This window comes from Marmota marmota, unplaced genomic scaffold, assembly GCF_001458135.2.
Source record: "Marmota marmota marmota unplaced genomic scaffold, marMar, whole genome shotgun sequence".
Classification (NCBI taxonomy): Eukaryota; Metazoa; Chordata; class Mammalia; order Rodentia; family Sciuridae; genus Marmota; species Marmota marmota.
Genome location: NW_026000101.1, coordinates 13,280,394 through 13,304,451, shown reverse-complemented (window position 1 = coordinate 13,304,451; position 24,058 = coordinate 13,280,394). Strand labels below are relative to the sequence as shown.

The 24,058-nt window shown below is 48.0% G+C and overlaps 1 protein-coding gene across 1 annotated transcript in view; it reads left to right on the top strand.

Annotated features, from left to right (window-relative positions):
• Position 1: 1 nt before the first annotated feature.
• The window catches only part of Galnt12 (polypeptide N-acetylgalactosaminyltransferase 12), a gene marked incomplete at its 5' end in the record, with an annotated part of 30,851 nt that continues 6,794 nt past the window's right edge, over positions 2 to 24,058 (top strand). The window contains 7 exons of the mRNA XM_015492120.2: positions 2 to 159; positions 10,142 to 10,311; positions 13,801 to 13,990; positions 17,292 to 17,477; positions 18,328 to 18,445; positions 19,774 to 19,950; positions 22,668 to 22,799. Of these exons, the coding sequence (XP_015347606.1) occupies positions 2 to 159; positions 10,142 to 10,311; positions 13,801 to 13,990; positions 17,292 to 17,477; positions 18,328 to 18,445; positions 19,774 to 19,950; positions 22,668 to 22,799 (1,131 nt within the window). The remainder of the gene's footprint in view (positions 160 to 10,141; positions 10,312 to 13,800; positions 13,991 to 17,291; positions 17,478 to 18,327; positions 18,446 to 19,773; positions 19,951 to 22,667; positions 22,800 to 24,058) is intronic.

Sequence of the window (24,058 nt, the reverse complement as noted above, 5' to 3'; positions counted from 1 at the left end):
TGATGACGCTCTGGGCGCGCGGGGCGAGGCGGTGCGGTTGCAGCTGGAGGGCGAAGAGCTGCGGCTGCAGGAGGAGAGCGTGCGGCTGCACCAGATCAACACCTACCTCAGCGACCGCATCTCGCTGCACCGCCGCCTGCCCGAGCGCTGGAACCCGCTGTGAGTCCAGCGGGCCGCGGATGCGGAACCTGGGAAGTAGCTGCGGGAACCGGCGCGCGTCCTATCGAGTCGTCCTAGACGGAAGGCAGTGGAAGGAGTCAGATGGGGTGCGGTTAGGCGGGAAATTGAAAGACACGGACGTGGGAAAGTCTCAGAAATTGACGAGTCTGTTATTAGCTGGTGCCTTGGCTCCCTGATCCTGGAAAGTTGTCATTCTGCTCTGCAAAGGGTGGGGATCGGGGTTAAGCGGACAGGTTTAAGGTGAGTACAGCTCGGCCCCGAAGGAGGGCCGCACCTCTGCACACGTAGCCGCTCCTGGGGCAAGCCTGGCTCCATTCATTCCTGTGGGTCTCACCCACAAGAATCTGGAGAGAGGAACACGGCAGGGGAGGTGAAAGTGGTTGAAAGACGGAGTCTGAAAGCCTCCTTCCCTCTCCTTGGGAGTGAGTTGGACTCCTGAGCTTCGGGTGTAGGCAGGTGGAAAGGAGCGCTTGATGGGAAGGGCACCTTTGGCCTTGGTCCAACCCTTGCTTGATCTTGTGGGTGGTGCGGTGTGGCCAGGTGATCAGAGGCCTAGTTCCTGTTGGAGCCGCTGACCCAGCTAGTTATGCCCCTTTGTAAATGGGGGAGGGAGGCACGAGAACACGCAGGAGGAAAGCCAGGGGGCTACCGCCACTTGGTCTCTGTACTTTGAGTAGTCAAGGATCTTCCAGTTCCCACTTGACCCTCCTCCTTTCAGACTTTATTGAAAGAGGGCCCTGGAGGTTTCCTGTTGGAGCCAGAGGGGGCAGTCTGGAAAACAGGCAGAGAGGGTAGGTGACCCTCTTAGCTGGAAGATGGGGTAACTAGCCCTGGGGGACTGTGATCCTAAGGCCCTCTTGGCACTGTGCTGACCTCAGGCAGTTTTGATGGGCTTGAATTTCATGTCCTCCCTGTTTTTCAGAATCTGCTCACACCTAGCCCCCTGCTTCTGCTGGAGTCATTTTTTTTTTTTTTTTTTTTTTTTTACTGTTGATTTTGTTGTTGTTTTTGAGTAAAAGCCCTTGGACTTGATAGCTGCTCCCCTCCTTTGGCAAAGCTGCTTAATACATGCTTAGCTCCTTGAAACCCCAAAGGTGCTCACAGAAACCAGGTCAAGGGGAAACTTTTGGGTCACACCTAGGGTTTAACCCTGGCACCTGTGAGATAAAATCCTGGCTTCTTTTGCTTACCAGCTCTGTGATCTTAGACAAGTTATTTAGGCTCTCGGAGCCTCAGTTTCCCCATCTGCAAAAGAGGAAACTCATTAAAGTCAGTATCCACACACTGAACATAAAAGTGGGCAGAAAGAACATAACCTTGAACTTAATAAGATTAACATCTGGGAACACCCTGTGTACTCATTCATAATTTTTTCCTCCTTTCCGTATTGCTTAGAACCTCAGGAGGTTGCTTTTGAGAATTATCCGGAAACTGATCATAAAGTTTTTCTTGTCTGGGTCTAACTTCCTTTATTGTTTAAGGTTGGTTGTGAATGTGGATGACCTGTGGGGCTTATGGTGTCCTGTCTCCATGGTGATGCAGCTGCCCTGTGTGTTCAGGATTGGCGAATAGATCCTGCTGTTGTATTGACCCTGGGAAGTTAATCCAAACCCAGCATGATGGGCGTGTGAGTGTCCCTGCCTGTAATTCCTGCTGCAGAACCTGTTTCCTTATTCTCACCTAGCCTTGAGTTGTCTGAGTCTCAGCAGGGCCAGACTTTGAGGCAGTTTCTGAGTGGTCACTAGGTTCAGGGCCTTGAATAAAGTCTCACTTTTATTATATAGTAATTCCTCACTTATTCTCAGGGGTAGGTTTCCAGATCCTCAGTAAATGCCTGGAACTGAGGATAATAATGAACCTATATAATAAGCACTGTGATACCCAAGAACTGTAATGGAGATGGCTGCTAAGTGACTAATGGGTGGGTAGTATATACAATGTGGATGCACTGGAGAAAGAGATGATTCATGTTCCGGGTGGAATGGGTTTTCATCATGGTACTCAGAAGGGCATGCATGCAGTTGGAAACATGAATTGCTTATTTCTGGTATTTTTCATTTAATATGTTTGGACTGTGGTTGACTGGCTAACTGAAAATGAGACCACAGATAAGAGTAGACTCCAGTCAATGAAATAGTGAGAAGCTACTCAGAGTGTTGCTGTTAAGCCTGAGAAACTAGCATGGCAGATTATTAGTTAACAGTGCAGGGGTGAGATCCTTGGATGTCAGAGGAGAGAGGGTCCTAAGGGGACATCCAGTCAAACCAAAGGAAAAGCCATACCCCTAAGGTCACAAAGCAGGTCCAAGATAGAGCTGGCCTACAATTCAGATCTTTTGTCCATTTTCCCCTTTTTGGGTGAGGACAATTATTTATCTGTTTAATTATAATGTCAATATTTGCTCTAGATATTTTAGTATACATAAAGAAACAAAAAGAAAAAAAATCATCAATCAATTCACAATTCAGTGTGTCTGCCCACTTGGATGGGGCCAGACCAAGAAAGAGATATCTTGGAGGTTGGCTATACTTCTGTAAGACCCATGTAGAATCTGATCATTCACATGCCTTTGGATTAGAGCACAGTTTTATTTCTATCTGTCACAGTACTGACTTGAGAGGATAATGATGGACTCCTTGAATGATCTTGTAGTAAATATGGGGTTTGTACCGCTGTCACAAATATCCTCTCATTTGATCCTAGTGAGGAGGGGGAACTTGTGCTCTGAAATGATAGCAAGCCAAAGTGGATGCCTGATAGCTGGGGGAACTTTTTAAAGACATTGATGCCAGGAAACTTGACTGGAACAATTAAATCAGAATTTAGGCTGCATGTGATGTGCAGCGAGGTCGAAAGCTGCTGATCTAGTGTCTGTGGATTTCTGACTCGGAAGATTCAGGGTGGTGCTTTGGCTGGTGTGGGCAACACGAAAGTTAGAGGGAGCAGGGATTAATAATAAGTCAAGTGCCATTGAAACTAGTGGTTACAACCCTGTCACTCAGGAAGTAGGCCACAAGCAAGGGATTATAAATGATGTTGTACCTAAATTTAAAACATTTTTAGTTTTCATAAAATACAGGAGCATTGAGATGATCACTGAGATAGTGCCATTGCCCATAGCACTCTGACCCATGTAGCCAAAGAACAAGTGGAGAGGCAGTGGGCCTGTAGCTGTGCATTTCACCCTGTGCATCTCCAGGAGCACAATGTATGTGAACACCAGTGTTCTCTTCTGTGCACCATTGGCCAGGAACGCATGTAATTGCTTTGTGGTTCTTGACTGCTTGCTCTGATTTTAAACTTGTTAATGTTACAACTGTGGATGTGTGCCTGAGATCAGGGATTGAGATTTGGGATGACAGAGTCTCAGAGTCGCTCTACATAGATCATTCAGCAAAACCAAGGGTCCTGCTGGAATCAGCAGGAGGGACTTGGACAGGATTTCTCTCTCTGCAGAGAGTTAGCCTGCTTGTCTGTTCTCCTAACAAAATTATCTTTGTAAAACATCTCACATGGTATGGATGTTACTTTTGCTTCCCCCATGAGGATGTAAACCGCAGGGTGTTTTGTTAATTCTTAGTGGACGCATCCCGTGATGTCAGAGCAGCTTGCTTTCTCTGAGTCAGTACCTTAGATCCACAGAACCGGTTCAGTTTTGGTCAGCGTTTTCATTATAACTTTTCCCTTCCCTGTTCTTCCCCTCTATCCATCTACTTGAGGAGTGTTTTTGAAAAAAATGTTGCTCCACTTTGTGTTGTCATTAAAAAAAAAAAAGTTCTAGACTGACAGTCTTTGACTTTTAACTAGATATTTACATCCATTTATATTTATTGTGCTTACAGATATCTTCGGATGCCAACTTAGTTTATGCTATTTGTTATGCTCTTCTTAATGTCTTTCTCTCTCGTTTTCCTTGTCCCTTTTTGAGTTGATGGGGCTTCCCCCCATCTCATTCCATTTTCTTCACTACTAATTTAGCAGTTCTATTATCTATTTCTGATCTTTTGCCTAATATCCTCTATTCACTTTTAAAAAAATCGGATAAGTCACTGTCAACCAAAAGAATCCTGACTAATATATAGGATAATATATATTAGTCAGGATTCTTTTGGTTGACAGTGACTAAACACCCAATTAAATATAAAGAAAAGAATACTAGCTTCTAGCCCAGAAAAAGACAAGGGTCAGAGGTAGGTTTATGTTATGCTGTGCCTTGGATTCAAGGATACAAATGCTCTCAGCTGGAAAATATTGATTGAACAGGTTTGAGGTAGGAGTGTGTGTGTGTGTGTGTGTGTGTGTGCGTGCGCGCGCGCGTGCGCAAGATCATGCACTGGTGTCTGTCCAGCCTACTGAAACCACATAGACTGAGAGTCAGGAGGCCCGATTCCTGAAAGAAATCAAGGTGCAGCGTCATGAAGAAAGGAGAAAGGATTCAGGGCAGGTAAAAATGCACTGTTAGCCCTCTCCGGCCTGTTCTGTAGAGGATGTGAGTTTTTGTTATTTTTCTGGAAGACAGTTATGTGATAACCTTAATGTAAAGGTAAACGATCTGGAGACACAGTAATACCAGAGACAGTGACAGAATGGCTTATGATTTCACATGGAATTCAGCTCCGAGCTTCCTCTTGTCTCAAGGCAAAAGCAGAACCCTCGCGCGATGCCTGGCTGTCCCTGTCTCATGGAAGGATGCACAGCTTTTTACCAAAATGCAGCTTCTATCAGTAGGGAAACAGAAAAAGTGTTTTCCTTCTGAAAGCAATTTTGGAGACATTTGTAATGGTGAGTGGTTTTAGGGGATGTTTTGCTTTTACTTATTTATTTATTTACTTATTTGTGTTTTGGTAGTGGGGGTTGAACCTGGGGCCTTGGGCATGCTTGGCTGGCACTCAACCCTGAGCCACATCCGCAGCCTCTCAGGAGATGTTTTAGAGAAAGACCCAGAAGCTACACCAGGCCAAGGAAAAAGGAGAGAGCAGAGTATTAAATTACTGCTCAATGAAGGCATTTGACAAAAAATGACTTAGCTTTTAAAAAATAAACTTCTGTATGATTATAAAAACAGTACATGTTTATTGTAGAACAACTTTAGAATGCAGAAAAAGAAAAGAATTAAGTAAGAACCAGTGGTCATCCCACTTTTCAGAAATCACCATTGATGACATTTTGGCCTTGGTCTTTCTACTGTTTATTGTTTTTATGTGAGTGCACACACATGCACCCATTGTTTATAGAACGGGCTATTTACAGACCTGCACCCTGATTTTTTTTTTAAGTGCTTGAGCAATTTTAATTTTTTCGTTGTAGATGGACTCAATGCTTTTTATTTTATTTTATTTTTTATATTGATTTTTTAGTTTTCGGCGGACACAACATCTTTGTTTGTATGTGGTGCTGAGGATCGAACCCGGGCCGCACGCATGCCAGGCGAGCACGCTACCGCTTGAGCCACATCCCCAGCCCCAATGCTTTACATTTTATTTATTTATGTGGTGCTGAGGACCTAACCCAGTGCCTCACATGTGCAAGGTAGGCACTCCACTTCTGAGCTACAACCCCAGCACCCCCTACTCTTTTGATTTAACATAATGTCATAATTTTCTTTTTTGTGGGGAGGAGGACCAGGGATTGAACTCAGGAGCACTTGACCACGGAGCCACATCCCCAGCCCTATTTTCTATTTTATTTAGAGACAGGGTCTCACTGAGTTGTTTAGCTCCTTGCTTTGGCAGAGGCTGTCTTTGAACTCGTGATCCTCCTACCTCAGCCTCCCAAGCTGCTGGGATTACAGGTATATGCCACTGCACCTGGCGATCATTTTCTTTTATCATTAAATCATCTCTGAAAAAGTCATTAAAAACATTTTGTAGTTGTAGATGGACAGAATGCCTTTATTTTATTTTCTTTTTATTTTTATGTAGTGCTGAGGATTGAACCCAGTGCCTCATGCATGCTAGGTAAGCGCTGTGGCACTAAGCTACAGCCCTAGCCCTGAAAAAGTCATTTTTGATGGATGTATAGCATTTCTTCATGCAGCCCTTTCTCTGCTTCTTTCCTGCTGAACACTGAGACTGCTTACAGCTTTTTGCTATTATAAATCATGTTATAAAGAATTTTTTTTTAAAAACAATGAACCTACTCAGGTATCAGATTATTTCCTTAGGCAAGGCATTCTAAAATATAGTAATACCAGATCCAAGAGAAGAGGAACATTTTGTAGGTCTGGGTATGTACTGCCAAGTTGGCACCCAACCTGTTTATGATTTGGGTGACACAGAGTCCAACTAGACATTCTAGGATGGTGGCATCACATCTTTGATTTTCAGTAAGCAATAAAAACCAAACAAAAAACTGAAGAGAGCTAACGTACAGTTCTGACTTTTATTTGTCCAAGCTGAGAAGAAATAAATTTTAATCCAAAAGAGTAAAGATGCAATATCAGACTAAAGGACAGTTCTTGACATTGAATAAATTTTACTTGAAGAACCTCACTTCACTATCCTTCTTTTCACCCATTTCTCTTTGAACCCAAGCATGTTCAAAACTAAGTTTTTTTTTTTTTAAGAATCTGTATTATTTTTTTAATATTTATTTTTTAGTTGTAGTTGGACATGATATCTTTATTTTATTTATTTTTATGTGGTGCTGAGGATCGAACCCAGGGCCTCGCACATGCTAGGCGAGCGCTGTGCCACTGAGCCACAACCCCAACCCTCAAAACTAAGTTTTATCTGTATCTTTTTTATAAAGATTAGAAAACATCCTTAGATTTCACAAAACATTTTTTTTTCCATGCAATGTATTAAGCAGCTTTTCATTGCTGTAACAAATAACCTGACATAAATAAACTTACAAAAAGAAAAGGTTTATTTTGGCTCACAGTTTAGTCCAAGATTGATTGGCTCCATTGCTTCAGGCCTGTGGTGGCACATGTGGCAGAGCAAACTCCTTACCTCATGACTGGGAATGAGAGATGAAGAGACTGGGCCCCACAATCTTCTTTGAGAGTGCTGTCTCAGTGACCCAAAACCTTCCATTAGGCCCCAACTCTTAAAGGCTCCATCACCTCTCAGATAGCACCAAGCTAGGGATGAAGCCTTTAACACATGGGCCTTTGGAGGACAGTCTAGATCCAGACTATAGCAGTAAGCAATTAATTCACTCCAGGGCGCCTTGTGTGCTGCACCTCAGCACTACACAGATATTCTGTGCATCTTACCGAGTACCCAGGGTCTTAATAATCCAGATATACTTGTTAACGTTTTTGAACTTCCACACGTTTTCCACTTGCTATAACGTGTATGGAGGAGGGGAGTGTTTTGGTAGATTCAGGAAAGAATGAGATTAAGGAGAGCTTTGTAAGGACCACTAAAGTTGAGGTACCGATCTATAGGCCAGAATTGACTTAGAGCTTGGGTATGCTTTCTGCAGTGCTCCAACTTTTTTCTTTATTTTTATATTAAGCTTTTAATTTTGAAAAATTCATTATTGGAAAAATTGACAAGAGTAGCACAATGAAGTCCTGCAAATTCTTCACCTAGATTCACTTATCATTGTTATAATTTTTCTCTCCCAACATGTCTACTAACATACTGTACTCATTTGGGCGTAAGTTGCAAAGATGATAACCCTCACTTATTATTTCTTTGGCATGTCTTTTCCAGGAACAAGGACAATCTCTCATGATACTATGATGTAGTTGTCAAAGTCAGGAAAGTTATATAATATTAGGTTTCAAATTTTTTTCTTTGAGGTCTTGGGGATTGATCCCAGGACCTTGTGCAAGCTAGTAAGCCTTCTACCACTGAGCTGTATTCCCAGCCCTCTTTATTTTATTTTGAGACAGGGTCTTGCTAAGCTTCTGAGACTGGCCTTTAACTTGCTATCCTTCTGCCTCAGCCTCCTGAGTTATTGGAATTAATCTGACCCAGAGGTTCCAACTTTTATAGCAGCTTTTTTTTCAAAGTGAGAATCAGGTGTGACCCCGATGTTATTATGTCTCTTTGGTCTCCTTTAGACTGAAACAGTTCCACAGCCTTTGTCTCTTATGGCATTGAGAATTTTAAAGAGAATAGATAGCACCATTGGTTTATTAAATGTCTCAGTTTGAGTCTCTTCGATAGTTTCTTGTGTTTTATTTAAAGGTGTGTATTATCACAAAGCTTAATGACTTAAAACAACAATAAGCAGTTATTATCCCACATAGTTTCCATGGGCCAGGGATTTGGACTGGGTGGAACCGGCTTGGAGTCTCTTAGGAGGTCACAGCCAAATGGGGCCTGCGTCTTTTATCATCTGAAGGCTTGACTGGGACCACAGGTTCTGCCTACTCACATGGCTGGAAAGTTTGTCCTGGGTATTGGCAGGAAGCCCTGGTTCCATGCCCATCAATTCCTCCACTTAGCTGCCTGAGTGTCCTCACAACATGGCAGCTGGCTTTCCCCAGAATGAATGGAACATTCTACTGAAGGAACAAGAAGGAAACATTGATATCTTCTGACCCACTCCTGGAAGTCACATGTCTCTGCTGCCTTCTTGTGTGGTGGTTTTAAACATGTCTCCAGATTCTTCAATGTCCTTCCTTCCAAAAGATGGAGCTGAATTCTTCTCCCCTTGAGTAGGGACCAGACTTCCCCTACGTGGAGCACAAAGCCTTCCTCTGCGTCCACGCTATTTAATGTTTCCATGGTGTTCGAGGACCTAGCTCCCTCTGGCTAGGTGCCCTCTGCCTTCATGACACCAGAATGTAATGTCCCCCTGAAGGTAAGCTCCATGAGAGCTGGGACCTTGTCACACTGACATGGTAGGTGATGGGGAAGTACTTGGTGACCAACTGATTCAGATACAGGTCCCCAGTCAGCAGACGTTAGCGTCACACCTTGTCCCCTTTAGCTCTGCCTCTCCTCTCCTGTCCTTAGCTTGTCCAGTGAGGTCTTGCCTTAGCTGCCCAGGTAGCCTGGCTCACCTTCAGCATTGATCCCCTTCTCTTCTCAATACCTTGCTGATCCTTCCGCCAACCCCCATATTTTAAACCCTGGTTCTTCTGGTGACCCATGGTGTCTCCCTATCTTGCCAACAGGCACTTCCGGCTGGTAATTGCCAACACTGCCCTTGGTCAGTCCGTGGCACTGGGAGTTTGTTGTCTGTCATTCTGAGAGTTGTGTCAATCAGGGAACCTTCAATGCAGAGTGACAGCAGAGGCTACCCCACAAAGAAGGAGCTTATTGGTTCCCATGACTGCCCATCAGGGTGCAGTGGGAGGGCTTGGACCCTGGGGAGGTAGTTGGGCCCTCTGCAGAGCCCTTCTTGGGATGTTCGTGTATTCTGACCACGATTCTCATTTGTGCACATGTGACACGTGGTCACTGCTGGGGGCTGGCGAAGGTAGGGAGGGGCACAGCATGCAAGCAGGAATACTGTGAGCGGCACATGGAGCGGAGAGGAGCTGGGTGCTGATGGAGCACAGGGCCCAGCATCTGCCCCAGACAGGGACAGGGTTCCCAGAGAACAGGGCGGGGCTGCTCTTGAAGGACAGGGAGTTTGCCAGGTAGAGAGGAAGGAAAGGGAATTCCAGGCCAAGGGAACAGGCTGAGCAAAGGCCTGGCAGTGGGATTGGAGCAGCGTGGACAGATAGGAGAGCTGTGGGGTCAGGGGAGAAATGACAGTCTGGTTCCCTTCTGATTCTGCCTGGTTTGTATGTTGCTCAGATCTGCAAAATTGCTTTCCAACTTGAAAACAGTATCCCACAGGCCAAGGTTGCTGGGTGTCATGGTGAGAAGCTTTCTTAGGATCTCCTGGGATTCCTCGTGGCTTGTGGTGGGCTGTGGGTGATCCTCCAGATTATTTCCCATTCCCCAGAGGGAAGCCCAGAGACATGTCCTGTGTCCCCTGAATAACCGCATTCCCCAAACCAGCCTGGGCTGGGCTCTTGATTCCTAAAGTTGGATTTTTTTCTTTGCAGATGCAAAGAGAAGACATATGATTATGAAAACTTGCCCAGGACATCCGTTGTCATAGCGTTTTATAATGAAGCCTGGTCAACACTCCTTCGGACAGTTTACAGTGTCCTCGAGACATCCCCGGACATCCTGCTAGAAGAAGTTATCCTGGTGGATGACTACAGCGATCGAGGTAAGCCCCCACGTGGGCTTCCGGAAGGGTCTGGCCTGCTGTGGCAGTGGTGGGGGTGAGAGTGTGACGAAGGAGGGGTGGATAGGCTTCCTGCGTCCCCTGTGCCTATTGAAGACCTCAGAGAGCAGGCCTGGACCAGAAATAGCTAGAACAGGAACAGCTGGAGTGAGCATGGCAGGTGACATGGGAGGAGAGGTTGCGGGAGGGTAGGCCACATCAGGTAGGGCCTTGGAGGTCACCTGAAGGCTTTCAAACTTAAAGATGAGCCCAGCAGGGAGCCACCAGTGGGTTTTAGGGGGACAGGAAGGCCCAGGTCAGTCTGAGGAGCCTGCTGTGTGGAGAATGGCCAATGGTGGGGGTGGATCCAGGCAACCAGAGAAACTGGGAGCAGGGAGGGGCTTCTGCGGGCCCCCGCGCAGCACCAGCCTTGACTTGGCAGGGACTCTTGGGTGACTAGCTGCAATGAAAGCAGCTGAGCATAATCGTGGGGAAATGTCAAGGCTTCAGCAAAGGTAGAATCCTGGGCTTAGAGGTTTGAGCCTGTTTCAAGCCACACTGCCCTCCCTGGACCCCCCCATGAGGGTTAGCAGTCCCTGCTTGTTGGTATGGGCCCTGGCAGGTGCTGTGTCTAGCCCGTCTGACTTCAGAGCTGGCATATATACGTTCTAATTGGCATGTGTGTTGGGCTGTCATCACAGAGACTCAAAATAACAGTGATTCACACAAGGTAGAAATAGCTCTCCCTCGCACACCCCAAATCTGATGCAGTCTAGGATGGGGTTCAGGCTTGGTGCTGCTCCAGGTTCCCACCTTCTCCTTGGCTCCTCACCCCCTACTCACTCTGCTCAGCCCCTGGGGTCTGAAGGGGCAGAGGGAACACCCTCTCTCTCAGCGCACTGCCTGGAAGTTCCCCCCATGTCCCATGGAGCAGAATGTGGCTGCCTGGCCACATCGAGCTGCAAGGGAGGCTGGGAAATGCCACCTTTATCCTGCTGGTCATGTACTCAGCTAAAAGTCATGGGAAGAAGCCTTAGGGGACAAGCCGCGGTGTCCATGCCAGACAGGAGTCTAGTAGGCGCTGAGTTCCGGGCTGCTAGGTCTGAGGTGACCTTTGCTTTGATCCAGCCATGGCACCTGTGTGTGTCTACCACACCTAACTCAGGGAGCTGTGGTGAAGAATAAACAAGGTCATGTGAAGGACAGAACCTCATGTACCCACTAGCACACAGTAGGTGCTCATGTAGCAGCCCCCACACAGTAGGTGCTCACCTCCATTTCCTTTGTCTTTTCCTCTGGGATTGTTTCATGTCTACCTGTGTAGACACTGGTGCTGGGCCACACTGTGAGGGCTTGAATCCCTCTTCAGATCCTAGTGACCACATGATGTTGAGCGATGATCTTCCTGGTGTCCACCTTGGCCCCACCTTAGCTTCAGCCCCTATAAAAGGGGAATAATCCTACCTTCCTACCTCCTAGGGTCATTGGGAGGATTAAAAGAGATAAGGCGGGTCATGTGTTGGGTCAATGCCTGGCAGATAGTTAGCTCTTGTTAAATGACAACTTCTAATTTGATGAAATATTATGAAAATTGTAAAGTGAAAAAAAAAATCCTACCATTTCTAACAGCAATAGCAGATTATTTTATTTATTTTTTATACCTTATTTTATTTATTCATTTTTATGTGGTGCTGAGGATCCAACCCAGGGCTTTGCACAAGCTAGGCAAGCCCTCTACCGCTGAGCCACAACCTCAGCCCCCACATTATTTTATTTTTACGGGACTAAATAGGTGCTCAGTGGCAACAGCATGGTTTGGTTCACGCTCCCTCCACACAGCTGTTGTACTCGGGGAGGGCGGCCAGGGGACTTTTAGAGCCACTGCCCTGGAGGAGTTAAGCAGCTGCCTCGACCCTGTTTCTGCAGTGTGTCAGGAGGAGCCTGCCGCAGGGCGCCCGCCTCTTCCAGACACTGGAGACTGGCTCAGGCAGAGGTGAGCTCAGCGCGGACGCAGCCCACCGAGAGTGCTGGGCAACTGTGCCAGTGCGCATGCGTCCGCTGGCTCTGCCCCCTAATCACTTTGCTTGCAAATCACTCCCTCATTCCTGCCATCGGCTTATTTGCATCATATTTAGGATTTAAAAATAAAACCAACCAATGAATTTTTTTAAGTGTCAAGGATATTTGGAGACACATTTTCATAAATTACGAAGCAACCTAGAACAGTTTTCTCCTTGGCAGATGGTGGAGGACCTGGGGCCAAAGCCCACGTGGATTGGGAAGTGCTCTCATTTTTCCTTTGTCTGCGTGGGTTCCCACCCGCCCCACCTGACCCACTGAGGGTTGTGAATCAGCCTCTAGTCCCAGAGTCCTGTCTGTAGATTTAGGAGACCCCGGGGGTCAGCACTACCTGGGGGCGTGTCCTTTCAATGGTTTGCCTTTTCTGAAAATGGGCATGAGCATATCTTTTGACAAGTTTTTGACTTTTAATAAAGATGAGAAATTGCAGGAGACAGTTCTGGGAGGCAGTGTTAAGCCTGTGGCATCTGAAACACATTCCCTGGGTTCAAATTATGGCTCCTTGGCTTGCTTGCTATGTGACCTTTGGCAAGTTGCATAGCCACTCTGACCCCAATGTCTTCCTCTATGGGATGGGGAGAGTACTAGTATTTACCTCATAGGATTGTTAAAGGGTCAGATGAGTTATTGATGAATCACTTGGGAGAACATAGCATAGCAGCTCTCTTTAATGCTAGCTGCCATTACTCCTGCTCCTGCTATATAAACTGTAAAGTGCTCCTCAGAAAAATTTTAGTAATATAATTACTGTTTTAATAACAAAAAATCATGTGTCTTTGTCAGCTTTTAGTCACTATAACAAAATACCTGACACAGGCTACTAATGAAGAAGAGATTACTTTAGTTCACCGTGCTGGAGGTTCAAGGGCATGGTACAGGGTTGGACCCAGTTCTTGACTTCATATCATGGCAAGATGGTCTTGTCAATAGCACATACAGAAGCAGGTGACTATACCTCCAATTAGTAGCAGAGAGAGAGGCTGGGGTCCCACCAGTTCCTCTGGGGGCGGTATCCAGTGACTTAGTAAGGACTTCCCATTGGGGACCCCCTTCCAAAAGTCCCACCACCCCAGGGACCAAGCTTTAATCACAGTGCTCCCTTGGGGACACAGTGGTTCTTGTGTGTTTTTATTTTTTGATGTTCACAAGTCAAGCTGTGAAGTTCCTTTCCATACAGTTTTATTGAGCTATGCTCGGGGACCAGGCCATTCACCCCTTCAGAGCAGAGCATTTGACAGGCTGTGTGTCCTTGGCCGTGCAAATGGTGCTGCGGAACCTCCCCGCCCTGACCTCCCCAGCCTTCAGAACCTCCCACCCCTGGTTCTGGGCGAGTCGAGGGCATCCCACAGCAAAGCAGAGCAGGGAGGCCCCGAGGGGGTCCCAGTGACCCTTGCTGCTCTGCTTCCCTCTCAGAGCACCTGAAGGAGCGCTTGGCCCAGGAGCTGTCGGGCCTGCCCAGGGTGCGCCTGATCCGCGCCACCAAGAGAGAGGGCCTCGTGCGAGCCCGGCTGCTGGGGGCGTCTGTGGCCAAGGGCGAAGTGTTGACCTTCCTGGACTGTCACTGCGAGTGCCACGAGGGGTGGCTGGAGCCACTGCTGCAGAGGTGCGTGAGCTGCCCGCACGGGGAGCGGTGTGGCCGCGGGCGACATGGGGACAGGCTCCGCTTAGGGGCCTCCAGCAAGTTCCCCGTAAGAGGGGCACAGTTAGACGGTGAAATGCCCGGGAACTGCGGGAACACACCTGCTGGTGGAAGGTCCTGCACGGTTTGCTTTTATCGTTCCTTCCCATCCAGGTTTATCGTAGGTGACCCAGGAAATATCATCAAGCAACAACTTTTAAAAAGTTATCATTACACAGAATCACAATTTCCAGAGAACGTATATTTTAACATTTTATGTATTTATTTTTATTTGATGTTGAGGATCAAACCCAGCGCCTGTGCCAGGCGAGTGCTCTACCTCTGAGCCGTAACTCAGCCCCTTGACATATTTTTTTCAGGCAAGACTCACTTCCCCATTATCCCAGTGAGCGTGATGCCTAGGGCCATTGAAACCCAAAGACACCCAACAAGTGTTTTCTGATTTTTTTTTTTTTTTGCAGTGCTGGGGATTGAAGCCAAGGTCTCATGCATTCTAGGCAAGTGGTCTATCACAGAACTGCAGCTCCAAGCCCCCCAAAAAGGTTTTTTTATGTTCATTTATTTTAAAATCAGAAGGAAAAAAAATAAGTATTATAAGTATATAATAATGAGTCTAGCCTGGATTATATTTGTCTTTATGCCAATGTAGCAGTAAAAGATCCTTTTTTTTTGAGTCAAGTTCTCACTAAGTTGCCAAGGCTGGCCTCAAAATCTTGATCCTCCTGCCTCAGCCTTCTGAGTAGCTGGCATTACAGGCATGTACCACCATGCCTAGATCTACAACATAAACACACACAGACACATATATGCGCATATATATATATATATATATATATATATATGGAGGAAGGGAATCATATAAACCATTGTGCATCCCTGTCATCAAGGTCTTTCCTCCTGCTGCCCCACAGCCTCAGGCCCCTTTGTCCCCTGACCCCCACCACCCCTGCCTCCAATCTCTCTGTAGGTCCTCTCTATTCTGCGTCACAGAAGGCAGGAGCTGGGCTGAACAACAGGAGCTCCCCTGGGAGGCAGGGGAAGGTGTGGGGGGTCTGTCTGGTCCCCCTTGTGTGAGTCAGGGTAACTTGCAGTTGAACATCCTCCCACCCACAGCCTCCAGCAGCTGGTTGACCATGTTAATCTGCTAGTGTCTCGAGTTCCTTTCCAGGTGAGATCAAGTGCTGCTCTGCTATGTTTTGTTGTCCTGGCTCCTTGTCCCTTGGGGTATCATCGTTGTCTCTTTCTCCTCCTCCCCTCTAGGAGCTTCACCAGTAGAGATTCAGGGCTTCTCAGACAGAGTCTGGGGCTGTTTATGCAGTGGTGTCTGAACCTGGACTGGTGGCTTCCTCACTGTGTGCGCAGGGGGCTACCTCCAGACGTCCGGAGTCGAGGTCTGAGAGGCCACTCCTCCTTTTTAGCTAATGTGCTGATGCCACCTCAGAGCCCTCTGCAGCCCACCCTCCCCACAGCCAAGGCCTTGCTCTGTCTACACCTGTGGGTGAGGGGATTGTCCACCCTGTGTGTCCACTGGGAATACCCTAGGAACTGTGAACACCGGGCCCTGTGGTACAACATCTGGATCTGTACCACAGTACTCTTAGGAGCATGACTTAGCTTTTGGATGTTTCCAGGGACTCTGGTGTACAACAGAGCTGAGGCACATTGAGCTGTATAGACTGTGGCCCTGGTGACCCCAGCTGGGAGCCCTCACCTTTTCCTTCAGTGGCTTTTGGGGAAGGAGTTTTTGATTGTCATGTCCACCAGGGAGCGCTTCTGGTATTTTGGGTACTAAGATGCCAACTATCCTGCCTTGCATAGGTCAGGATAGTTCTGCCCAGGTGCTGGGCATATCCCTGTGGGACACACACACACTCTCCCCATGAGTCAGAGTCCTGTGCTCCTGTGCTGGCCACCAGCCCCCTGTCAGGCTCCCGATCACTATAGACCAGCTGCCTGTGGTTCCAGTAGCTTGATTGCAATCATGAGTTTCCGGCTTTGCAAAGCCAGGCAGTGTCTCAGAACCTGCCCAGCAGATCTGCTGTGGGCCCGCTCAACCCTTCTACCAATATCGTTGATTTATTTGAAGAAGTGGGTTCGGGTGGATCCCCAGTCTCCAGCTTCCTCAGTTTGGTGGCCTCACGGGTCTTATCAAACTGTCCTGAATGGTTCAAGCTCCCCTAAAATTGTAAACCTTACTCACTGCAGTACTTAAAACCCCCCTCTGTCTGGCTTTCTGGTGTTGGGCTAGAGCCCTTCTAGATCAAGGCTGGTTGGTCTCTGTGACTCCCAGGACTTTGAGGTCTCAAACTTGAGATAATAGCCCCAGAATTGTAACCCAAAGAAATCTAGTCTTCACTCGCGGTCCTGTCTCGGTTCATCTTTGCTGTGTGGTATCAACCAGATGCCAAGAAACCAGAGTGTGTGGGCATACTGAGGATGGTTTGTGATAGTGTTTGTGGAGACCGTGTGACACACTCACACAGCAGGAAACACACACAGGCTGATACCCGCAACAGGAAATTACAGCATTTTTTACTCTGTATGTAATATTTCCCAACAACAACTTTTAAAAGAAAAGAATAGTAGTTCCATTTTTTTTTTTTTTTTTTGCCAGGCATCTTACAGACCATCCCTCAGGGAATCCTCACCTGAGTCCCGTGCTCTCACTTCACTTTACCAATGAGGTAACAGGCTCTAAGAGGTTAGGTAACTTGGCTCATGTCACCCAGCAAATAAGAAGCAGGATTAAAATTTATAATCTAATTGCAAAGCTGACTCTTCAGTCCGGGTGCCTCTCTTTCATCTTTGATTTTTTTTTCAATTAGTCTTTTAGTTGTAGAAGGACACAATACCTTTATTTATTTCTTATGTGGTGCTGAGGATCGAACCCAGGGCCTCACACGTGTAAGGTGCATGCTCTACCACTGAGCCACAGCCCCAGCCCCTCATCTTTGATTTTTACATGTCTTGATTTTCAATAGAGGGATTCAAGTTTAGCCAGAATGTCCACAGATAGAATCAGGGAATTATTAAAGTGATGGGACTTTTCCTATGAAAGTCTCCTCCTGGCCTCTTCAGTGTCCCCCTGTGGTGATCACCTGTGGGGCTCTTATATGGCTGTAGGCCCCTGAATAAGGGAAGCAGGACTTTCTCACACAGGTGTCCTCCTTCCTGTGAGAAAGATGAGAATTCATTCTTGAACTTGATAATTGTCCTTGGGCCACCTGCCAGCAGAGGAGAGATGAGATGTCCTGGGTGTTTGCAGGATCCATGAGAAGGAGTCTGCAGTGGTGTGCCCCGTGATTGACGTGATCGACTGGAACACCTTCGAGTACTTGGGCAACTCTGGGGAGCCCCAGATTGGTGGCTTCGACTGGCGGCTGGTGTTCACGTGGCACGTGGTTCCTGAGAGGGAGAGGATGCAGATGCAGTCCCCGATCGATGTCATCAGGTCAGGGCCTGCCTGCTGGGGGAGTGTTCCTCATTGCCTGTGGCTGAGGTGTCAGTGAAGGTCCTGGTTAGGGCCACTTAGCTGTTGGCTTCCCTCGTGGCTCCCTACTTATTCCTAGGGCATTTATTTTATTAAATATCTTTGTCATACAAATAGATTGTATATTGGTGTATTTTAATTAATTAATTTAATTTTAATATTGGTGATAAAATATGTGCAACTTAAAATTTGCCTCTTTTTTTTTTTTTTTTTTGCACCAGGGGTCAGGGTCAAGTCCAGGGCCTCACACATGCTAAGCCAGCACTTGTTCCTCAGCCCTTGTTCTCTGTGATTTTGAGAGGTCTAGAGGGCTGGGGGTGTGGCTCAGTGGTACGTGCTCAGTGGCAATGCCTAGCATGTGCAAGACCCTGAGTTTGAGCCCCAGCACTAGGTGTATGCATGCATCAATCATCAGTCAATCAAAGTGCCAGGGTTTCTCCCTCAATTGGGCCTGCTCATGCTCTTCTTGGCCAGCTCCCCTGGTCCCAGAGACTTAACCTCCTCCAGGAAACCCAGCCCTGTCCTCCCTACCCCCTGCCCTCTTTGTGTCCCCCATGGTCCTGGCTGACCTTAGCTAACACGTGTGTCACAGCCAGAGGACTTCTTTGTTGGGATGTCCATGAGCTTCCTCCAGACAGGAATGATGAGATGCGTCTGTGCCTTCAGACCCAGCTTGGAGCTGGGCACAGAGTGTGAGCTCAGGGTTGACATGGATGAATGGATGGAAGGGCTCAAGGCGGGAAGGCAGTTCCACCAGCTATAATGGTTTCCTGCTGCTTACGTTGAAATATGGCTATCCCTCTTTTTCTAGGTCTCCAACGATGGCTGGTGGGCTGTTTGCTGTGAGTAAGAAATATTTTGAATATCTGGGGTCTTATGATACAGGAATGGAAGTCTGGGGAGGAGAAAACCTCGAATTTTCTTTTAGGGTAAGTATTCCAGTTTTCTTTGTGGACTTGTTCTGAACCTGGTCTCCCCTGCCCACTCCCACCTGGATTTGTTACGAGAGCCAGAGGGACGGCTCCGTGTTGGCAGTGTATCCATGATCCTGCGCCTTGTACATCCTGTAAACATGCCTGCCTTCTTTTTTAACTTTCAGAAATGTAATTTTAAAGACATGAGGCTGGGAAGTCACCAGGTTCTTCTCTTCCCCTCTGCAGAGGGGAGGAACTGAGGCCAGGAGAGGGGAGGGGACTTGTTCAAGGTCCCTCAGAGTTGGTGGCAGAAATTGGACTAAAACTCAGATCCTGCCACTGGGAGCCTTTATTTACTAACTAGGAAGCAGTCTTTATTTAGCACCATGGCTTTCAGACACGGACCCCTGGAAATGTCAAGAAGACAGATGGACAAGCACAGTCTGTGGACAGTCGGACTTGATAGAGCAGGGTGGGGCCAGGATCTGCTTCTGGTACCAACCCCAGCCCACCTCAGCCCCTTTGAAAGATCCTGAGCATGTCAGTAGCTTTTCCAGTTAATGGAATCCTACTTTTTTTTTTTTTTTTAATATTTATTTTTTAATTCTCGGCGGACACAACATCTTTCTTTGTATGTGGTGCTGAGGATCGAACCCGGGCCGCAGGCATGCCAGGCGAGCGCGCTACCGCTTGAGCCACATCCCCAGCCCGGAATCCTACATTTTTAAGTGTCAAATATCTTATCTGGTGTCCTGCTCTCATAAAAAGAGTTAATAAAGATGAATTCAGCCTTCTACCGAGGACTCACGCCCTCCATTAAGGATATCAGAAGCTGTTTTTGATCCTGACATCCTTGGGAAATTGAGTTGTTGTGACCCTAGACGGCTTCGCCGGGGCAGTCTGGGATGTGTCTTAATGTCTTTCTGCCTCTCCCCTAGGTGTCAGGCTTCTCTGCCTGCTTCTAGAGGCCCTTCCTCTCTCTCTTCCAAACCTCTCTCCTCCCTTGCTGCTTTCCTATCTTCTGTGGCTAGGCAATCAGGTAACCAAGCTTGTTCCACATAACGAGTGAGTGGGTTGCCGGTGACATCCCCGGGGGTCCTCCCGCACACCTGGTGCCTGAGCATTAGTGCATGGACTTTGGGGTCTGGGTTGCGATGGCTTGTCCTTCGTGCTCTTTGTTTGCCTTCTGTGTTCATGAGCATGCTGGATCGGTGGCCTCCCGCCTCGTGGAGGCTGAGTCTCTTGGCGATGCCCATCAGGACTTTTGTGTGCCCAGTAGACACTGTGGACAGGCGGCTCCTTCCTTGCTCAGGGCTCTGGCGTCCCCTCTGCTCCGTGTGCAGATCTGGCAGTGTGGCGGGACTCTGGAAACACACCCGTGCTCCCACGTGGGCCACGTTTTCCCCAAGCAAGCTCCCTACTCCCGCAACAAGGCACTGGCCAACAGCGTCCGTGCAGCCGAAGTGTGGATGGACGGCTATAAGGAGCTCTACTACCACCGCAACCCCCGTGCGCGCCTGGTAAGTCCCCGCCACCGCGCTCCTCCTGGCCTCGGCTGCTGATAATTGATCTGGCTTCAGAAAGGGACAGGTTGGGCCCTCATGATACATGCATGGGAAAACTCTATTCCTCCATGTGTAGTAGTAACATACAGTCAGTTCTGTTCACAGTAGCCACATTCCACAAAGCCACCGCAAACACGGAATTAGTGAACATGAGCCATTGCTCCTAGGGGACATAGGAACTGGGTTCCTGCAAACCCAGGTCACAATGGTCTAGTCACTACAGAACTAAATTGGTGTGTGTTTCTGTTTAAAGACATCCTGTTTACATACACTGTTGATTCAGTACCATTGCACTTGGGGCCAAGCGTGGTGTAACTCACACTTGAATGAATCTCCGACAGGTATTTTCCCCATAAGGCACATCCCTAACTTTTTGCCTGTAGGAACTCTAGATAGCGCTTTGGCACTATGATCAGGCTGGTTTAGAAGGGCTTTTTTTTTTTTTTTTTTTGGTTTATGAATAAATTTTAACAAGTAGGTGAATTTGCACATACAGAGCCGGTATGGAATACCGAGGCTTGACCGTGCCCATGAAGCCAGTCTGGAATACACAGTGTCACATGCTGGGTATGTTACCCACGTCATGGCTTGTCCCTCCGTAGCCAGTATGGTTTTGAGTTCCCACCTAAGGTACGGGCTAAGGCATGGTTCTTCATGTGAGAGCTGTTACCCAGGGGCACTCCCACCTCCTTAGATAGAAGTCTCTTGTCTCCTGCTCCAGGCCTCTTCTGAGCCTTCTTGAATTGTGCAAGAACCCCGGAGGCTTATTCTTTGCTTCCATTTCCAGACAGACAGACTTGGAGAGTGGCCAGTACACTCATGCCTCCCTCCCTCCCAGATGTCATGGCTGTGGAAGGCAGGGCCTCCTCCTGACAGTGCCAGCCCACCTCCCTCCCCAAGGCCTTGCTGAAGTCTCTCTGCCCAGTGGCAGAGGTGTCCCCATAGTGTGCTAAGGTTTTAGCTTGGTTGGTTTTCTCTTAACAGATCCAGCCACACAATGCTGAGACCCTAGATCCCCATAGACCCCAGCCACACTATGCTGAGACCCTAGACCCTCATAAACCCTGACACACACTGCTGAGATGATCCCATGACCCTCACAAACCCCAGGCACACACTGCTGAGACCCTAGACCCCCACAAATAGACCCCCACAAACCCCAGCCACACACTGCTGAGACCCTAGATCCCCACAGACCCCAGGCACACACTGCTGAGACCCTAGGCCCCCATAAACCCCAGGTACACAATGCTGAGACGAGCCCATGACCCCCACACTCAGGCCCTGTGAGAGCCGGGTATCGGCCAGCCTGTTTCTTCTTAGGTGAGGCTTCTCAGGGGCTTGGGGCCTACCTCAGACAGCACCCTGTTCTGCCTTGTTTCAGAGACCTGTGGACAGGGGATCTGCTCCTTCTATCCCACAAGGTCTTGGGCCTCAGTCACAATGCTGTCCACCACCTCTGCACTGCCTGTCAGAGGCCAGCTTTGCATGCCCCAGGCCAGGGTACTGTGTGTCCCGTATTTGCATAACTGAGGGCCACTTGGCTACACAAGAAGGTCTTGTTCCAAGACTTCCGCCCTGGTGCTTGATGGAAGTCCCTGTAGCAGTCTTGCAGACAGCAGTCATGTAGATGAGAAAACTGAAGCTCTGGGAGGGAGACTAGGGAGCCTGTTCGAGGCCTCCTAGGTGATGGGGAGCCTCTACTCTAGGCCCCTTGCCCTGCTCCGCAGAGCAGCCTGGCCTCCCGCTGGCCCTCTCCACCTCTCCATGGTGGTCAGCCTCTGCCTCCTCTCTCTTTCCTTGTGCTTCAGAGTGAAATATCTGCTCCTCACTTCACTAGTTCTGGAACCCACAGTTCCTATTCCTGAGGTTTCCTGGAGAATCTCCTTGAGGGCATTGAATGCGCCTTTAGGCTGAGGGGGCTGGCTGCTAAAATGTATTTTTGGTTCAAGTTCAGGGAGGAGGGTAATGGTGACTCCCATCAAAGAAGAACTTTCAGGAAGTAGTGGGAATCTGAAAAGTTATTCCAACATTCACTTCTTATTGCAATTTTATTCCACTTGTCAATTTTTAGTAGTTTAACACAACATCAGAGGGATAGTTCTTTCGGCTGAACGTTTATTGCACTACACACAGGCTTGCTTTATTTAAGTATTTAAGCATCGTGTACTGCAGCATTTTACCCTGGCCATCGTGCATGTGTATTTATCCTTGAGTACACTGAGCACATAGGTTCTCACTCGTGATGGCATCTGGGACACATACCTGTGTTTGAAAGTACGTATTCAGGCAATAATAGTAGATCCAGATGCCACGCGGCCTGCATCATGATGACACCGGTGTTCCTCTGGTCGGGTCTGAGGATGAGTCTGTGCTGATGCACAGCGCCAAGGGTGCCCCTGTGGCCCCAGGGTTTGGTTCCTGGGCTTTGTCAGCAGGAGCATTGTCTCCTGTCCTCGTGTGCTGGGTTGCATGTCCCTAGAGCACCTGGGGATGGGATTTTCTGTGTGACAGACTCTCTTACTAAGCAGCCTCCAGGATGGAGGCTCCTCTTCCCAGTGCCCAGCATGCAGTAGATGCCAGTAAAATGGGAGGTTGTTGGCACCCGTGAAGAGGGGCTTTGACAGGAACCTGCAGGACCTGCAAGGACTCACCACTGTGTTGTCTTCCAGGAACCCTTTGGTGATGTGACAGAGAGGAGGCAGCTCCGGGATAAACTCCGATGCAAGGACTTCAAATGGTTTTTGGAAACGGTGTATCCAGAACTGCATGTGCCTGAGGACAGGCCCGGCTTCTTTGGGATGGTGCGCAATGTGGGCCTTGGTGGGCATGGAATTCCCTGGCCCCGGGCCTGATCCTGGGCAAGGAAAGCCCCTTTGTGGGGACCTGGGACCCCCCATCCCACACACTTCCCACCTTCTCATCCTCTGTCCTTTTCTCACCCTGGGGTGTCTGAGCCTTGGGTCCAGAATGTCAGAGCTGAAAGTCATCTGGAAATTGGCAAGTGTGAGTATTCCGAGTTATAGATGAGGAAACTGAGGCTTACTTAGGTGTGTCCATGTCCTAATTTTTACTAATATATTACTTCTGGTCTCCACGGCCTGGCTGGCTGGTCATTCCTAACTTGTGAGTCCACAGAGGCAGCAGTGGCTGCTGGAGAGTCACTTCTAGTCTTTCAGAAAACCTTAAAGAAATGTTTCTGGAGCGAGGCCAACTGAGGTGCCTGGTGTCTGACTTTCGCTAGGAATCGCACCCTCTCCGTGAGGTCGCCTCGCTGATGTTTCTTTACCAGAAGTGCCGACATCCTGCTCTGGAAGTCCTGGATCAATAACACAGCAAGACGTTACTGTTCAATTCTGTTTTCATTAGGAAAATGTTCAAACATACAGAAATGCAGAGAGAATGGCCTGATGAATGGTAACCCTGTCCCTGGGATTCTGGAATAGTCCAGACTCTACCTCCTGGCTTTCCCTCTCTCCTCCCCCCTCCATGCTTTATGCTTTTCTCTTTTTTAAGCAAACCCCAGCATTGTGCCTTGTCACTGCCGTGCACTTCTGTATTCAGCTTCACAAAGTTGGGACCTTATCTTACAAACCCACAGACTTCGTCACACCTGGCGAAGAAAACACTGATTTCTTGATGTCCTTTACTCTCGGCTCTAATCCATATTCCCCTGATTTTTTTGAATTTCTCCTTGGGTGGTTGGCTGATCCCAACAGGAACCTGAGCAAAGCCCCCACGTGTTTGGCCATCACATCTTGTTTCCTAAGACCCTTTTAACCTAGGTCCCCTTTCCTTTTTCTTTCATTGTTAATACTTTTAAGTTGTTGGAAAAACACAACGTTGGTTTGTGTGTGCATCGTCTCACTCCGAAGGCCTCCTGGTTTCTCTGTGCCATTTGGAAGTCGCTCCTCTCTCCCCACATTTCTTTACCATGGGAGTGAGGTCTAATGGTTTGACTGGGGTCAGGGTCAACCTCTGTGTGGAGAACCCTGGTGGGAGCATTCACATTGTGCCGTATCAGGAGCACACAAGGTCCAGTCATTTTGATAAGGTACGTCCA